This window comes from Odocoileus virginianus, chromosome 3 (genome assembly GCF_023699985.2).
Source record: "Odocoileus virginianus isolate 20LAN1187 ecotype Illinois chromosome 3, Ovbor_1.2, whole genome shotgun sequence".
In the NCBI taxonomy this organism is placed as follows: domain Eukaryota; kingdom Metazoa; phylum Chordata; class Mammalia; order Artiodactyla; family Cervidae; genus Odocoileus; species Odocoileus virginianus.
This window is the reverse complement of record NC_069676.1, coordinates 24690086-24709743: the sequence shown is the minus strand read 5'-3', so window position 1 is coordinate 24709743 and position 19658 is coordinate 24690086. Positions and strand designations below refer to the sequence as shown.

At 41.9% G+C, this 19658-nt stretch overlaps 1 protein-coding gene across 1 annotated transcript in view; it reads right to left on the bottom strand.

The window, feature by feature from the left end:
* ALDH7A1 (aldehyde dehydrogenase 7 family member A1) overlaps positions 1-19658 on the bottom strand; it is a 36524-nt gene that overhangs the window by 11915 nt on the left and 4951 nt on the right. The window contains exons 4-10 of the mRNA XM_070465087.1: positions 15755-15835; positions 15137-15260; positions 11540-11672; positions 9282-9326; positions 6026-6103; positions 3383-3480; positions 782-823 (exon numbers count right to left, since the gene is read on the bottom strand). Coding sequence (XP_070321188.1) covers positions 782-823; positions 3383-3480; positions 6026-6103; positions 9282-9326; positions 11540-11672; positions 15137-15260; positions 15755-15835 — 601 coding nt within the window. The remainder of the gene's footprint in view (positions 1-781; positions 824-3382; positions 3481-6025; positions 6104-9281; positions 9327-11539; positions 11673-15136; positions 15261-15754; positions 15836-19658) is intronic.

The following is a 19658-nucleotide window of genomic DNA, read 5'->3' as shown; positions in this document are numbered from 1 at the left end:
AGATTAATAAAGGTATCTGCCTCATGGGACTATTGTGGGGATTAAATGACATATGGCATATGAAACAGCTTATCACAATCCTTGTCAAATGCCTAGTGATTTTAAATGCTAACTGTATTTTTTAATCAGCTCCCTTTTACAAGATTAGAAGTTCACCCAGAACAAATCCTTCATCACACACTTTTTCTATTCCTGGTGTCCCCCACAAACACAAAAGCATTAAACACATAGTGATAGCAATGTACAATTAGGAAGTTTTTTATCATAAAATTCATGATTCTATGACGTCTCAACCAACTGATACTCATTATATTATCCAGAAGTTATGCTGGTGGACTATTTCCTTTTGTATCAAACAAATGAAAAAGAGAATTAAATAATCTCTAAGACTACAGCTAAATGATAAAATACCTCAAGGAAGTGTTCCTTCCCAATATAAAAGCACGCAATATTCCACTGAAGATAAACTAGTATTTCTGGAAACAGATCATATAAGAGTGACTTGTTTATTCTAGAGAAACATGTGGCCAGTTTTTTTAAAAAAAAAATAGGAGAACAAGAAACATGCCACATTAGAAAGTCTCACACACAGGTTCTAAGCCCCAGGTAACATTTTCCAAACAAGAACACACTGTGTTCTGTCTCATAAGGAAAAGTTCCCACGCACGGGACTTAGACCTCAAACAACACACAACAGATGAGTTCTCACACGAGTTCTGCACATTCAGGATGACTACTGAAGATATGCCGACCAGAAAACAAACAAAAAAGGCAGCCTTACCTATAATGGCATTGTTTCCTCCAAGTTCTAATAAACTTCTCCCTTTAAAAATATACAAATACTAATTAATGCCTATTTCAGTTTATTGCACACACACCTGCAAACCACAGCCTATCCCATTTGTTTGACTTTCAGATTTAAAATACAGCATAAGCATAAATCAGTTGTACCTTAAGGAAAAGAAAAAAGAATGAGCATTGCATTAATGTCAAGATGACTGATTTTAATAACTCTATGATGGTTATATGACAGAAAGTCCTTGTTCTGAGGAAATACAGAAACACATTTAAAGGAATACAATGTCTTCAACTTTCTCAAAAGGTTCAAAAACAACATACTCTCACTGTATATATGTGTTTTTATGTGTGTATGTGTGTGTGAGCTGCTGAAGAGAAAGTGATTTTAAAAATGGGGCAAGTGACTGGTAAAACTTATTGAAGAGTATATAGATTCTTTGTGTTAGTCTTGGAATTTCTCTAAGCTTGAAATTATATCCCCTTAAACTCCAAACAGTTGTGTAAAATGGTACAGTCACCGAGGAAAATTATATGACAATTTGACAGTTTCCCAAGAACTTAAACACAGTACTACCATAAGATCTAACAATTCCACTCTGGGTACTTAACCATAAGAAGTAAACAGGGACCTGAGTAGTATTTGCAACAGCATTTTTCACAATAGCTAAAAGGTATAATCAACCCAAGTATCTACCGACAGATGCATAGATAAACAAACAGTGGTACATCCACAAAATAGATTATTATTCAGTCTTAAAAAGGAAGTTCTGACACATGCTACAACATGGGTAAACCTTGAAGATACTATGCTAAGTGAAATAACTGAGACACAGAAAGACATCTACTGTATGATTCTACTTCTAAGAGGAGGTTCTTAGAATAGTCAAGTCTGAGGCAGAAAACAAAATGCTTGTTCCCAAGGCCAGGAGAAGGAAGAAATGGGGAGTTGGTTTTTAATGGGTAGAGAGTTGGGAAGACAAAAAAAGTTCTGGAGATGGATGATGGTGACAGTTTCACAACAATATAAGTGCAAATGTACTTAATGCAACTGAATTGTACAGTTAAAAATATGTATATGTGTATATATATATATATATATAAATCAAATGTTGTTTTGTTTATATATATATATATATATATATATATATACATATATATTACCATAATAAAAAAGTTTAAAAATTATGTGCTCATTGTAGAAAATTATTTGGGAAAAAAAAGCAAAAAAGAATCAAATAAGCCAAAGGCATGGCACAAATTACCATGAAATCTCTCCTCATAATTTGATACAGTGCCTTCCAATCTCTTTCCTATACATCTATATTCAGTTGAGATCATAATAATCAATTTTGATTTATTTCCTTAATAAAAACCTATACCTTTTCTCTAAATTATTAAGAGGTTTTTTTTAAACACCACAATATAGCATTCCATCACAATGATATAAGCCAACTTTTATTTAACTTCTCTAGTGTTGAATATACTGGCTATTGATTACCTACCTCTCGATTACCTGCTTAGGTCAGGGCCAAAGGGTATGGATATTAGAGCTCCTGATGCACACTGCCAGGTTACATGCCAGGAGGGTATACAGGAGGCTATGTACACCATTCTCACTGTACACTCCTGAGCGCTGAGACTTGAGATTTGCCTGCCTCAACTTAGAGCTGTGTTTACTACTGATCTTTTACACATATATTTACTTTTTCTTAACTGCACTTCAAAATCAGCTTGTATGTAAGTAACTTGTAATTACTTGTGATGTTAGGAGCATATGTGACAACAGGAGAATATGTTCTCACCTCCACTACTCTGAAACAGTTAAGCATCAAATGGATTTTTATTTTTAGAGGATTTTTTAAAAAATTAATTTATTTTTGGCTCTCTTGGGTCTTCCTTGCCGCACAGGCTTTTCTCCAGTTACAGATGGAGGGGCTACTCTCTAGTGTGTGGGCTTCTCACTGAGGCGGCTTCTTTTGTTGCAGAGCACCGGGCTCTTGGGCCTGTAGGCTTCAGTAGTTGTGGCTTCTGGGCTCAAGAGCACCAGCTCAATAGTTGCGCACAGCTTAGCTGCTTCAAGGCACGCAGGATCTTCCTGGATCAGGGATCAAACACGAGACCTGCAGTGGCAGGTGGATTCTTTACCACTGAGCTACTAGGAAGCCTAAGCATCAAGCGGATATTAAGCTACAAGGGGATGGGGCCGTCATCACCAAACGCCACCGAGCGCTACATCATTAATGAGAGACGAACAGACGCAAGCCTTCTACACCGCATTCCCTCTGGGTCCTGTACTCTGAATAGTCCTGTTTAAATCGTGAGTTTTCTTTTTTTACTTGCTAAACTGGTCTGATACAGGTTAATAAATACATTTGATATGATTCTACTACAGTCAGTTAGGGAGGGAATGACATCCTTTTCCAAATTATGGATATATATCTGCTGGTAATATTAACCCACTATTAACTATATCTTTTCTTTTACTTGGACAGTCAGTCAAATAATCCATGGAAAAAACCCAACATTTAGATTGCACATCCATAGTTGAGGGTATTAAAATGCTCGTTATAAAGCCAGCACTTACCAAACCTCTCCTGCACCATTAGGGCCACCTGTTTTCCCACCTGCGTGCTCCCGGTGAAGGACAACAGGTCCACGCGCTCATCCTTGGCCATAGCTGTGCTGCAGGGGAACAGACACGGTCACGCAAGCAGAGAAACCCAGCAACAGGGGCCTCTGACAGTGCCTAACCCGCTCTGGGAGCTCTCCATAAACAGAAACCACTTCAAGGATGCTGGTAAGGAAGATAGTCCTTCTTGTACTGATGCGTGACTGGACATTTCAACAGTAGCATTTCCTTGATGAGCATCTCAGCTATTTTGAAGTCTCTTACTTAAAAGTTTAGGGACTTCCCTGATGGTCCAGTGGTTAAGGCTCCATGCTCCCAATGCACAGTGCATGGGTTCAATCCCTGGTCAGGGAACCAAGACCCACGCACGCTGCATGGCTTGACCAAAAACAAATAAACTCTTCAAAATAAAATAATTAAAAAATATCCTTGAAAAAGAATTAAAAGTACAAAGACTGTAGGGAAATATCCTAGTCATCCCTCATGGAAGCTGACTTAGAAAGTCTGTGCTAGGATCTCCAGTTTCTAAGGACACGGTCAATAGACCGTCTGTAGATCAGACACGGTCAATCTGAATCTCCTTGCTTAGAGCTGAGTGCTTCAAAGGGTGTGGTGTGCGCCAAGCAAGACAGACACAGGCTCAGACCAACACAGGGCTGGAAACGCTTGATGACACTGTGCCTGCGGGCTTCCCCAGGTCAGGCCAGCACACGTGGGCACTGCCACTCACAGGGGACACTGCTTAACGTCCCCGTGCACACACTCCTGTTATCACCTGAGCTACACCAAGGCCAGCTTGCAGGACTGCACGTCCTGAGGACAAGAACAGAGTAGGTCAAAGGGTAGACATGTTTTAAATGTCATGTTTTACTGGAAATAGAACTGCCATATAACCCAGCAATCCCACTTCTGGGCATACACACCAAGGAAACCAGATCTGAAAGAGACACGTGCACCCCAATGTTCATCGCAGCACTGTTTACAATAGACAGGACATGGAAGCAACCTAGATGCCCATCAGCAGACGAATGGATAAGGAAGCTATGGTACATATACACCATGGAATATTACTCAGCCATTAAAAAGAATTCATTTGAATCAGTGCTAATGAGATGGATGAAACTGGAGCCCATTATACAGAGTGAAGTCAGCCAGAAAGAAAAACACCAAAACAGTATACTAATGCATATATATGGAATTCAGAAAGATGGTAACGATAACCCTATATGCAAGACAGAAAAAGAGACACAGATGTATAGAACAGACTTTTGAACTCTATGGGAGAAGGTGAGGGTGGGATGATCTGAGAGAACAGCATTGAAACATGTATATTATCAAGTGTGAAACAGATCGCCAGTCCAGGTTGGATACATGAGACAAGTGCTTGGGGCTGGTGCACTGGGATGACCCAGAGGGATGGGATGGGGAGGGAGGTGAGAGGGGGGTTCAGGATGGGGAACACATGTAAATCCACGGCTGATTCATGTCAATGTATGGCAAAAACCACTTATAATATTGTAAAGTAATTAGCTTCCAACTAATAAAAATAATTGGAAAAAAAATAAATGTCATGTTTTAAATGACATTTAGATAATACTTCACTATATGCACTCTTTATATGGGAGTTGTATTTTCTAAATAGAAATTTCTAAAATGTACTCCCTTATCTAAAAAAAAAAGCCTTTACTACTCCTTTTTGAGACTGCCCATTAAGTACAATAGATGGAGACAAGAGTAAGACTTTTACCATACCAGTAAAGGTTCTAACACCTGACTCCTAGGACATGTCAACTAAGAAAAAGTCCAGGCCAGTAGAACCAGCTTTTACCATGGTTCAGAGAAAGTATAGTCTGTTTCAGCTGAAAAAGAGGCTGTGACATTCTGCCAAGTAAAAGAAGCCAAACACAAAGGCAACGTGCTGTATGATTCCATTTATAAGAAACACCCCAGACAGGCAAATACAGAGACAGGAAGTACAAGCGGGGCTGCCAGGGGAGAGGGACGGAAGAGACTGCTGTGGGTGTCAGGTTCTTTTGAGGCGAGGGTAACAAAAATGTTCTGGAACAAGGTAACGAGGATGGCTGTACAACACTGACTATTCTAAAAACCACTGGATTGTACATTTTTAAAGAGAGAACTTTATGGTATGTGAATTACATGGCAACTTTTGAAAAACAATAAATCAGAAGTTGGGTCTCCAGGGTTCCCTTCTTTGGTCACGGGGGAACCCAGAGAATAGGCTACGTGTCCTTGGTGGGGATGAGACACCAGATCACAACCCCACAGTTCTGCTTTGTAAGTGAGCACATTGATAAATCAAGCGTCAGGAAACCACAGGCTGCACGCTGGCACAGCACTGTGTAACACAAACGCCTTACAATAGCAGCTCAGGGCAATGAAAGACGTAATTCTCACTCACCCTCCAACAACAGCTACATATGAACGAAGTAAAGCCCAGTGAGATCCGTAACAGTAAAGATTTCAAAACGCCACTCTCACCTCCTCCGCTATACTGGGTTTTGAAATTCTAGTAAAGATGACTCTAGGTGATCCTCCCAGGTCCTTCAGCAGAAAGACACTCTGGGTCTGCTGACTTACCCGATATCCGCTCCACCGCAAGTCAAGGAACAAACTGCACCAGGCAGCTTGTTGTCCTCCAGAACTTTGGCTATTATCCTAGAAAAGAAAGGGCAATTCTAAGGAAGGGATCGATTTAATTTACTGTATTTGGAGAAATAATAAATTCCAATCGCTTGGCTTTCCTTTTTCAACTTTCTCTCCCATCCCTCAAATATCTAGGCCTAGATTTCTCCTCAGATATTAGGGGAGGTTTTCAAACACTTAAACGCAGAACTTTTTTTTTCCCCCTAAAAGAAACTTCAGAAGAAGACAGGCAAAATATATAAAAGACCTAAAGCATTGGTCAGGAAGTTCAAGTGATCACTGTTCTCAAATATTTTCTGCCCAACTATGAAGACATCTGGTTCAAAGTGGTAAACTGACTGCAGGGCTTTTTGGGGGCAGGTGCGGGAGCCCTTTCTTACCAAAAACCCATTAAAATAATGTTAAAAAAATTAAAAGGGATATATGGAAGAAAACCCAGAAAGACGAAGAAAATGAAGGATAGTTCCCATTAGTCATGAGAGGTTTGGCCGCATCTCTTCCAACTAGAGCCAGCTAGAGAAATGGTAAAGGATGAGAAGGGAAAAAGGTTCCCCAAACCAAGAGGGGATGTGGAGGAAACAGCAGAGGGTGCAGGACCTGCCTGCAGAACCCCAAAGAAATTCAGCTCTAGTGTCCACCAACCTCTTAGTCAGGAAATAGAGCCCCACCCACCAGACTAAAGTAAGGTGGACAAGCAGTCTTTTCTTAGTCTGCTGCTTACAACTTAGGCTGTTAGAGTCAAAATGAGACATATAGTTCAATGCTACTTAAATCTGATTTTAAGTTGTAAAATATGGCTCCAGTCATTCTGATTTCTCTGAAACACGGTTCTTTCGTTCATTTTGAGCTTCCTGAGGAGCAGGTGCCTCAATGGGGCAAAAATTCTTTTGATCCATCACCCCAAGCTACTGGCTACTTTCTACCTGAAATTTCATAAAGATCTAAATTCTATACCCACTTCCATAAAAAAGATACCATTATCATACCCAAGTAAATTCTCCAATTGGCCCCCAAAATGTCCTTTACAGCTGTTTTCTTTCCTCCACCCATCAAGGATCACACACTGTAGTTGTCATGTCTGAGGCTAAGGATCAGGTTGCATAATTCTCTCCAGGGACTCAGGGTGTATCTACTGTCTGCACAAGCAGCTGACTGCACCTGAAGGGTAGGCATTTTGCCTTGCACCTGTGGGTAAAAGTCAGTCAAGCCCTCTTTCCCTAATTCATGAGAATCTGACCTTGGGTTAACTCCTCAGTTTCGTTCCTCAGCCTACCTGATAAACGCCAATGTCAGCAATGCTATCTAGACACCATGGCTCATGGTAAAAGCAAGCCCCCGTCTAAACTGGAATGATGACCTGAGAACTATGCCTGGAACCTCATGCTTTCACTCTTCTCTGAGTGCAGTGGCTTCTGTAACTACATGTCCCTCGTGAGTGGCTGAAAGCCACGCATGCAAGAATTGCTACAAGACTTTCTGGTTTCTGTGGGGCATTGAGCTTCTAAGCCAAGGTAACCCCTATCCAGTGTAGATCTCAGCTCCTGTGCCCCAAATAAACTGCTCCAGAAACAACAAATGAAGAAAAATACCTGTACCTGATGCTATCCTCCCAGAAAACTATGTTCCTGTCCTATATGCTTCTGAACAGACAGGTATAATATGTAGTCATCTTCTGAGTCTGAACAGCAGCTGAATTTAAAAACTCCCAATGAAAAAAGATAAAAATAAAAACTCCCAGTGGATGGTATGATACCTTTGGTTAACTCCAGCACAATATATCATCATTTAACTTACTGTCTTCTATCACAAAAATCAGATGATATTCTCAATCATCTAAAAAACACATCTGCCATGTTCCTATATGAACATCTCAAACCTTTCAAAGGTTTGATACTGCTAAGTCACTTCAGTCGTGTCCGACTCTGAGCGATCCCGTCCCTGGGATTCTCCAGGCAAGAACACTGGAGTGGGTTGCCATTTCCTTCTCCAATGCATAAAAGTGAAATGTGAAAGTGAAGCCGCTCAGCCATGTCCGACTCTTCGCGACCCCATGTAGTGCAGCCTACCAGCCTCCTCCGTCCATGGGATTTTCCAGGCAAGAGGTCTGGAGTGGGGTGCCATTGCCTTCTCCTTCAAAGGTTTATCCAAATAAATATTTAAAAGCACAAAGAATAGCTTTATGTTTTAGAATACCAAAGCAATAACTGAGAACATCAAAATAATAATTTAATCAGCTATTTTATAACAACTGGCAAGTCAGTTCACCACGTTCATATTAACTGTTTGCTTTTTTTTAAGGATTATTTTTAAAAATTGCCTAGGGGAGTCTCACCATTTTTGTGTGTTTTGTATATGGGTTCTTTTTAATATTTAATTTGAACCCTTGCCTTGAAAGACATTGTTTCCTCAATATCACACATTCCTTTCAATACTAACACACACTACTCTCTTAGCTGACTTTTTGCTTTCCAAGTCAGTGCTCCTAAATGATCTTCTAACATTAAGTACCCTCTTATGAACAGACTCCATCACAAGCTCTCTGCCAATAATTGTCAGAGAATGCAGGCCATGCAAACAATGCATCATCAAGGGCCCATCATCACCCTACACAGAAAGTGATTTTCTGAAATGATAAATTGGTAACATTGATTTTATGACTTAACTAGTGTTATCATGTTTCCAAAGAGGAATAAATAAAACAGTAATTTTTAACCAAAAGATGAAATACATTTTAGACAGTGTCAGAAGAATCAGTTGAATGGTGTAACACTTTTTTTGTTTTGCTAAGGTCTATTAAACAAGAGCAATAAAAGTATGGGCCTGAGTAGAAATTAAGACCATTAACATGCTACACAGTTATAGCATATAGCCCCTAAATTGCAAGACTATTTCCTCTCCACTGGATTTGTTTTTATTTTGCAAGTGACAAAAAGAAATGTTTTAGGAGTTCAAGTTCAACATTTATATCAGTATCTGGCATGTTTCCCACGACTTAAATGACATGGCCCTGAAAAGGATCCGTGAACTACATAACGATACAAAAATATTATCACAATCAAAGAACAGAGTTTGTCCAGATCCTATGCTAAAATAAATACGACACTTTCACGTCAGGTTAAAAATTCAGTGCCTATCAATCACCCTTTAAGATTCTCCCAGACCCAGAAAAAAGAAAGCCACACATACTTACTTTGTGACAGCCACACTAATGAGGGAAGTTGTAGGTGCTCCTTTCCTTGTAAGAGTAAAAAATAAAAACAAAAAAGCAGCTTAATTGGGTGAACATCATAAATACCTTTTATTTTTAAGCAGAAGCAACGGTCTTTGTGAGAAAAAAGTTCTTAATAAACAACAGAGCCTAATAACTGAAAGAGAAGTCAGCTTGGTGCCTCTGGGGCGAAGGGACTACAAAACTTTCATAAGTATAAAAATGGCATTGAGCCGTTCTGAACCTCCTTGCTGCACTGATCACAGGAACTTTACATTAACCTCTGTCTATTGTGGAAACTGAGTAAAACAGAGATCAATCAACAGCAACTTTCACTGGAAGACTCGGGGGGCTGAGGAAAACCATACTCCTTGCCTAACATGATGCTGAATCATTAATCCAGCTATGCCGTGCTTATATAGCCTTTGACTACCTTCAATTGAGAACACCACCAAGATCAGTACATGTTAGTGGGAAGACACAAAATGGACAAAGACAATTTCCTGGTTTTCCTGATTTAAGTTCCTCCATTGAACACAAAAGCTAAAAGCAAGCAACTGTTTTGTCATCTATAAATACTGACATTTCCCCAGCTAACTTTTACTATCGCATATTTCACAGCAATGTTACATTTAATGCAGCCATGGGAATACTGGCCAAGTGCCTCAGAATCACTTGGGAATTCACTATTAAATTTTTATTGAATTAAAAAAGAATTGTGTTTCCAAAAGAAGGTTGTGCCTTATCACAAGCTCTCTTTTCCCTCCTACTTGTTCATTTAGTTCTCTGTTTGTGAAATGCAGCGTAATGAAGACTGTATCTGGTGTTCAGTTCGGTTAGTTCCGTCAGGTACGACTCTTGGCCACCCCATGGGCTGCAGCATGCCAGGCTACCCTGTCCATCACCAACTCCTGGAGCTTCTCAGGGATCTGGCTCCCAGTTTCTGGCACACCCAGGATCAACAACCTCAGAACTGTCTGAATGATAGAAGGGCCTTTGTTATGCTACTGAGGTAACTGGTGCCCCTCCCCAAAAGATAGCCTCAGGATGGGGGGTGGTGTTGAGAAAGATCAACCGTGGGGCGGGAAGGAGGAAGACTTGAGTTCGGTCACGCGTACAATGATTTACCCAATCGTGCCAAAGTCATAAGAACCCCATAAAAGTTCCCTACACCAAAGCTCAGTGGAGCCTCCTGGCTGTGAAAGTGACATGTCCTGACCTCACAGGGAGAGGGCAGGGACGCTCTGTCTTTGAAACCCTTCTAAACCATGCCCTAAATGTATCCTTTACAATCAAAGTGCAACCGCTGAATACTGCACTTTCTTGAGGTCTGTGGACCATTCTCATGAGTTACTCAAACCAGTGTGTGTGCTATGCTTAGTCACTGAGTCCCGTCCAGCTCTTTGCAACCCCATGGACTGTGGCCTGCCAGGCCCCTATGTCCACGGGGATTCTCCAGGCAAGAATACTGGAGTGGGTTGCCATGCCCTCCTCCAGGGCATTTTCCCAACCCTTCCAATGTCTCCCGCATTGGAGGCAGATTCTTTACCATCTGGGACACCAGGGAAGCTCTACTGAAACCAGTGGTAACCTCCAAATCTGTAGACAGCCAGTGAGAACTGCAGATGTCCTGAGGACTGGGAACATTTGCAGCTAGCATCTTAAGAAGGAGGAGTCTTGTAAAAGACTGCGCCCTTAAACAGGTGGGGGCTTCCCTGCTGGCTCAGAGGTTAAAGCATCTATCTGCAATACAGGAGACCTAGGTTCAATCCCTGGGTCGGGAAGATCCCCTGGGGAAGAAAATGGCAACCCACTCCAGTATTCTTGCCTGGAGAATCCCATGGATGGAAGAGCCTGGTGGGCTACAGTCCATGGGGTCACAAAGAGTTGGACACGACTGAACGACTTCACTCACTCACTCAAACAGGTGGAGTCTAATATTGAGTCCAAGTAATTAATGTCAAAATTGAATTACAGTATACTTGCTTGGGGTAGAAATAACTAGAAGGAAGATGGTATAAGGTTGTGTCAAAAAGTTAAGTCAAAAAATATGAATTTTACCAATGGTAAAATATGTAAGTAACTAAAACCCAGCATTTCACAACTAGCAGGTGTCACTTGCAATGTTAACGGAAAGAATAGTAGAAAACATTTCAATACATTTGCAATACTTTCAGTAGTACCTGAAAACGGAGACTTCTACCATCTAACTACTGGATAGGAAAATAAGCCATTCTTACCAAAGGCAAGCATTCCCACAGATCATGGCAATGGCGTTGTTCCAGCCGTACACGGCCACAGGAAAGTTGAACGCAGTGATGACTCCGACCAGGCCTACAGGATTCCACTGTTCAATGAGAGCATGGCCAGGTCCTGAGGACGAAGAAGGCATGGAACAGGCTTAAACACATTAATTAAAAGCCTGTCGAGGTCATAGGAACAAAGTCTGCCATCTTTCCCTTTCAGAACAAAGATGCACCAGAGCACGTGGGGACTATAGACGCTTTGCAGCAGATCACCTCACACAGCTGGGGGACACTGGTACATTCACCAGCATACAACAAACGCTGTTATTACCAGGCTGTCTTATAAACCATGAGGATCTCCATCAAGCCTCTACTCCTCGAAGGAACTCTGTGTGGATCAGGGCAGTGCCAGTCCCATCTAGGAAGACGAGGAAACTTCAGAGTAAACGAGACGTGTCCTCGGTGATGTGATCGCCAAGGGCAGGCACGACCACGACACAGGAGTCATGACGCTCAGGGCCGTGTTCCTGACACTGCCGGATGAAGCCCTCAGCTCACCTCTCTAAATTCAGGACAAAGTGACTCACGTACGGGGGGGCAAAGTTTTAATAATTACATAAACGTTGAATGAATTAACTGTACACATCTTTACATACCTATAGGAAAACTGAAAATATAAATTAAAACAGTTGTATCTCATAGACAAACTTAAGTCACCATAATCCCACAAGCTGTTTGTTCAGTCGCTCAGTCGTGCCTGACTCTCTGCTGCAGCACCCCAGGCTTCCCTGTCCTTCACCATCCCCCGCAGTCCTGTCCTTCACCATCCCCCGCAGCCCTGTCCTTCACCGTCCCCCCCAGCCCTGTCCTTCACCGTCCCCCGCAGCCCTGTCCTTCACCATCCCCCGCAGCCCTGTCCTTCACCATCCCCGCAGCCCCGTCCTTCACCATCCCCGCAGTCCTGTCCTTCACCATCCCCTTCAGCATCCCCCGCAGCCCTGTCCTTCACCATCCCCCGCAGCCCTGTCCTTCACCATCCCCCGCAGCCCTGTCCTTCACCATCCCCCGCAACCCTGTCCTTCACCATCCCCGCAGCCCTGTCCTTCACCATCCCCGCAGCCCTGTCCTTCACCATCCCCCGCAGTCCTGTCCTTCACCATCCCCCGCAGCCCTGTCCTTCACCATCCCCCGCAGTTTGCTCAAACTCATATCCACTGAGGTGGTGATGCCATCTGACCACCTCACCCTGCAAGAGCCTTATTTTAATCAAAGGCAGCTGAAGCAGTGAAGAACCAGAGCAAGGAATGCGAAGGTTCATGAAACCCGGCTAAAGGCAGTAGGAAGGCCGCCCTCCCAGCCATCGACCTCTCTGGCCATGCTCACCCTGCCAGCGAGAACAGGGACCCCACCACTTGCCCCACCGCACTCCCAGGCTTCTCCTTAGTCCGGGAGCCCTGTTGTCCGGAGAGGTGGCGCTGGGACAGTCTCCTCCTCGCAGAGCCTGCCTCCTCCTCTCTGCCGCTCCCCTCTGCATCCTTCCCTCCAGGGAGCCAGCAGAGATCTGATGACAGGACTCCCCCCGCTGGCCACACTCTGGCAACCCCATCACTACTGAAGCAGCCCTCAGGATAAAGTCCAAACTCCAGGAAAAGTCCCTTCCCAAGGTTCCTTCTCCACCCATCTCTCCCTTCATACTGCGCCCTCTGGCAGGGCTGAAGTAACACAGTTCCCCAAGTAAGCCAAGTTCTCCCATCTTAAGCTTCCACACAGGCTTCTTCCCAGTTTAAAACCACCCCTGGGAATACCCTGGCAGCCCAGTGGTTAAGATTTCATGCTTCCACCACAGGGCACAGGTTTGATCCCTGGTTGGGGAACTAAGTTAAGATCCTGCATGCCGTGTGGCCAATAAGTAAAAATAAACAAAATTAAAATGCAAGGAATCTACAGCTTTATACATTTCTTGAGGGAAAGGACTACACTTTTTCAACCAAGTATTACCTATTAGATCACTTGGCAGACACTCAATAAGCATTAATTGAATTAATGAGGTCAAAGTTACCCAAGAGCTTCTGCATAAATGAATAATCTATTTTTTTAATGTGTGAACAATTGAAAAGGATTTTAATTGGTGAGTCAGACATTACAGCAGATAAAATTCAAACTTACTTGCTTGCACATATATACTTCCACAAATTGGCAGTTTACTTTCTTAACTCTGAACAACCTCTGAAAAGTGTTCAATATAAAATTAACCTTGGCTAATGGGACTCGCTGTTACATATCAAATTATGGACAATAACTGTACATTTGAAAAGAACTCCCTCTTTCTAGCAGCAGGGAATTTGCCCAATATTCCAAGAGGAAACAGGAAAACGTGATTTTTTAAAAATGTCTTTTCCTGATTATGAATGTAACCTAATTCCCAGTGTGGAAACTTTGGAAAATACAGAAGACAGACAAAACCAACCACTAATAATTCTGCCTTGACAGATAACCACCTTTACCACTTCAGGAGATTTCCACCTCTGTGGTTTCAATACAGTCACATGAATTCACCCGGTTTGTTCCATTGACACGGCAAACACTGCAAACTGTGTAAGCCCTTGTCCCCATCACTGAGGACAAGGTTGCAGCACAGTTTAACTGCCCAAGACTGAAAACACCCTAAGTATCTATTACTTGGGAACTGGTCACCCTTACAACAGAACAGCCATTAAAAAAAAAAAGATGAAGGAAGCACCTTATCGGAACAATATGAAACAATTTCTAAGATACATTAAGTAGGAAAAAAGTATAAAATGGAACAGATGGTTTGCTACATATCTGTCTGCAGGTGAAAAAGCTCTGGAAAGATATACTCAAGAAACCAGAAACATTTGATATGTCCCGGGAATACTATGGAGTATCCCAATGGGAGGAAGAAAATATTTCTTCCTTCACCTTTTTATTCCTCTTTAATTTTGTGACATGAAAAATACTACCTTCTCAAATCAAAATAATCTAAAAGTAAGTATATATAAAAAAAGAAGACGAAGTAAAAATAAGTAAGTACAACTTTCCTATAAAGTCTGCGGTTCGGGAAGGCAGTCTTTATGATCTCTTGACAATATCTGCTAATAGACTGCCAAAATTATTTGCTCAACTTTTGTCATGATTGGACATTTAGGTCATTTCTATTGTTTCCGGTTGATGGGACAATGAACTCCTTAATACTTGAACCTCAGTTGCATTTCAGATTATTTACTTAAATCAAGATTCTGGAAACTTGCATTAAATATTTAAGGTTTTTTTGATAGATATTTTCCCAAACTGTTTTCCAGAGAAGATTGGTGATTCACTTCACAAAGTCTCCATAAAAAAGTATCAGTCTCACCCATGAACTTGCCAACACTGAGCTTTACCTTGAAAAATTTAAAAAGTTTAAACATCTTGCTCTGATTATTTTCACCTGTTTTAATTTTACTTTCTTAGTAAAGAGATTAAAAAATTTTCATATACAAGTATTTTGTGGAAACTGCTCACAACCAGAGAATTTTGGGGAGTTCTCTGTTTTGGAGCGCAATACTTAGCAGAACTGACTTCGCTGCTTACTTTCAGAAGGCAGGATGGGTCCCCCAATCATCCGAGATAAGCCAACAGCATAATCACAAACATCCACGTATTCCTGAACTTCTCCCACACCTTCCACCAAGATCTTCCCCATCTCCAAAGACACCTAAAAATACAAAAGACCAAGCAGCAATTTTCCAACAGAATTCATGCTTTAAACATTAAAGTTGAGGTGGGGAAAGCAAAACATTTTGTTTCTGCTTTGTGAGGGTTACAAACCACAGTCTATTCTTATTTTTCTGAAGAATTTTAAAGCCCAAGAACTATCTTCACATTTTCCTATCCATCTTGTTAATCTTTCCTCTAAAGAAAAGATTTTTGAAATATATCAGCTACAAATTTATATACATATATATTTTTGAAATACATAAGTGAGGGAAATTGCTCAGTCTTTCCTTCTCTGCGACCCCATGGGCTGTTACCTGCCAGGCTCCTCTGTCCACGGGATTCTCCAGGCAAGAATACTGGAGTGGGTTGCCATTTCCTTCTCCAGGTGAAATACGTAAATTATGACCTTAAAAAGATCACTTATACACAAAAGTACAAAATAGCCTTATTCTTCACTCACAGTACTATACATTTACTACAAAAATACTTTACCAAGCTTCCTAGTACTTGGATCTTCTCCCGCAAGGCATCACCAATCTGTCTCACTACTTCTCCTCGCTTTGGAGCAGGAATCTAAGGAAGGAATGGCATTTCAGTGTCTGCTGAAAAGTGTAAGATCATGTCTATTAACACAGTACTAATGTGCTGTAATAGAACAAAGCACAACTACGTCAAAAACATCTGTTTTGATCCCATCAGTGTCTGATGTCAGGCCTTAAAACCCATTCCAGAGACCAAGAAAATATACAGGTGACACATTCTTGGTGAGCAAGGGCTGTGCCAAGTACAGAGAGAAATTCAGATTGAACACAACTTTCTGGGGTGACTCTGCGTGCTTAGTGGTTTGTTCCTTCAGTCGTGTCCGACTCTCTGCGACCCTATGGGCCATGGCCTGCCAGTCTCCTCTGTCCCTGGGATTCTCCAGGCAAGAACACTGGAATGGTGGGATGACTCTAGAAAGCTCTAAATACCTTACATAATCTGGAACCCTATATGATTCCCAGAGATGTTTTCACATGGGTCAAACTGATTGCAAACCCAAACCCTAAATTCAGCTTACTCAGGCTGGTGTCCAAAATCCATTCAAATCATACCACTCACGCATGAAATACTTTCTGAGCACTTACTGTGTGACATCAGCGATACTAGGCACTGGGGCTGAAATAAGTGAGGCACTCATGGAGCTCAGGGCTCTTCTTCACTCTCCCTCTTCCCCAAATATACACCAAATATCCTTGTAAAGGTTTTTCTAATCTAAGGGTGGCCTGGCCTTCTACTAACATTTCAAATACATCCTGCGCCCCGACTACTTTGAACAGGCAGTCCTACTTCTGGAAATTGAACATATAGATAAGTGTGCAAAAGTATAGGTTACAACAGCATTTACTGCGGTGCTACTTCCAGTAGAGAAACAGAAACCATCCAAATGCCCATCAGCATATGATTGGTTAATTATGGAATAGCCATAAAATGGAGGGCTTCCCTGGCAGCTCAGATGGTTAAGAATCAGTCTGCAAGGCAGGAGACTGGGGTTTGATCCCAGGGTTGTGAAGATCCCCTGGAGGAGAGCATGGGAACCCTCTCCAGTATTCTTGCCTGGAGACTCCCCATGGACAGAGGAGCCTGATAGGCTACAGTCCACGGGTTCACAAAGAGTTGGACACGACTGAGTGACTAAGCACAGAACAGCACATCAAATCTCTAGACACGTTCTAAAAAGAATAAAATAGATTTATAAGGAAAAACTTTTAAGAGCCATAACAAGACAACAACAAAAAAAAGCAAGATAATGCATATGGTAAGTAAACTTTTGCTTAAATTTGATGGAATTTGCAACAAGAGGTTAACAGTTGCAATTTCCAGGAAATGGAATCATAACACTTTGATTCTCTGCATTTTGTACGTCTGCAACATTTGCCATTTTTATGATACATGCACACTTTTGGAAACAGTAAACAAAAATTATAACGTTAAATGAAACAGCAAAGATCCTCTGTATTTTCTAAGCCACTGAATGAGTTGAACCAAATTTAGCCCACACATTTATAGCCTTAGCAAATTGGTTAACTTCAACTCGGAATGGCTAATTCAGTACACATGACTATTCTGAGCTTATTTATTCTATCAGTCATTGAACCACCACTTACTGCACACATTTTATGTGCCAGATAGTGTGCTATTCCCCAGGATTCAAGGGAAACAAGGCAGCTAGATTTAAATCCATTGGGGATGGCAGACACAAAACAAGAGATTATAATCTCACGTAGTAAGCGCCATGATGGTGCTAGACTATACAAGCGGGCCACCTATTAGTAGTAACCCAGTAGTAACTCCTGGGGACAAGGAGGTGGGAAGGAGGGGGGCTTTTAAAAGAGTTGAGGCCTAAAGCATGATTTGTGTTTGCCATCTGAAGAGGTAGATAAAGCAGAGGGAAATTATGGGGGACAGAGAACATAACATATGCAAAGGCTAAAAGGCAAGAGAATATGATAATTTTGGGAAACTATAAAGACTTGAAAGAAGTTAGGAGTGGAAAGTAGGGGCCACACTGCAAAGGACTGTGTAAAGGATCCAAAGAGCAGTGGGGAAATCACTAGAGGGTTTTGTACAGTGGGGAGAAAAATCACAGTGCATTTTAATTTTTTAGCCGCATCATGCAGCATGCAGGGACTTAGCTCCCAGATCAAGGACCAAATCCAGGCCCACTGCAGTGGAAGCACAGTCTGAACCACTGGACCACCAAGAACGTCCCTCACAGTGCATTTTAAAATACCACTCTAGATGTGGTATAGAAAATGTTATCAGAGGGAGGAAAGACTCAGGCAGGAACACTATGAAGCCAGACAAGAGATGGTGGCTGTCTGGACCACAAAAACAGCAATAGAGATAAACATAATTCAAACTGTTAAGACCTGGCAACTGATCAAGTCTCAACCCTGGGTACACATTAGAACCCACTACCCAAGGTTTAAACTACTTTCCATCTCAGACCACTCAAACTTGACTTTTTTTTTTCTTTCTTCCCGCTTCCAAAATGATGGGTAGGAGCAGCGAGAGATAAAAAGAAAGTCAGGATTAAGTATGAGGTGAGGGATGAGGGGGAGCAGGTAACCAGGAAGACAGTCCCATTCCCCATGTGGGTTTGACCAGCCCAGCACAAGAGCACATCAGTAACCTTCGACCCTCCTGAAAACAGCCACCAAGTCCTCATTTCTGCACACTTCACTCTGAAGTCAGGGTGACAGTGAGCATCAGAGACAGCCATGAACAGGGAACAAAGAGCATAGTTAGTTATCTGCTGAGCACTTGGGGAAGTATTGCAAAGACAACCGTGTTAAAGACCTACAGAGACACATGTATACCTATGGCGGATTCATATTGATATTTGGCAGGAAACAACAAAATTCTGTAAAGCAATTATTCTTCAATTAAAATTAATTAACTTAAAAAAAGAGAGAGAGAGAGCACTACAGATATCTGGAATCCCTTTATGCAGCTGGAGAAGGCCCATTCAAGGTCCTGTCATCAAGAGAAGAAAGAGACTCTGGCTTTCCTCCTCACCAGGAATGCAGAAAGAAAGTGATGGCACCCACAGGGGATGCAGACGGGCAGAAACAGGTGGCATTTGGACTAATTCAGCTCATGAAAGAAAACAGCAGAGCAAGAATTCCCAACCAGGTTCTCGGTGGTTAGTTTTAGTTAAGAGAAACATTTTTATAAACTACCTTTTTATATTTTCATACTCTGTCTCCTTTTTCCTTAAAAAAAAAAAAAAAAAAAAAAAGGTTCCCTTTGAAAAATTCCAGGTCTAATATAAATGAACTAAATGAAACGGTGGTTTGTCCTCACAGGCAAAGCACCCAGAAGGGTCAGGGCCAAGCAGAAGTAGTCCCAGGCAAGTGAGGAGCCAAGAGAAAAAGTATGCACACGAGGAGGAGCAAGCTTTGTTCTGTTCATGTTTGAGCAGTCCTGGAGGCACACGGAAGAAATGCTCTGCCTCCTCCCTAAACTCTGGACTCAACGGCTTAACTCAAATTCCAACAAGTGGGATTCCCAACTGATTCTCCCATCACCCAGGAAAGCCACTCATTCCCACTTAGCAGCCCCACTCTATGGAGAGGAATAAAAATGAAGAGCAGAAAGAGAGGCTGGCATGACTGTGGAAGAGCAGACTTCAAAGAAGAACCTGAAATCGAAAACAGCAGCAACGTCACAGTACAGCACAATATTAAAGACATCACAGTGCCGATGGCCACCCCCATGGGCAAAGCCAAGACTGACCGAAAAGTCAGTTCAGGGAAAGAAAAGACCCTGAATTCACACAAATCTTTTTTCAAACAAGACTATATTTACTGTGGGTACATACACACATATAGTGGATGTTTCTGATCAAAAG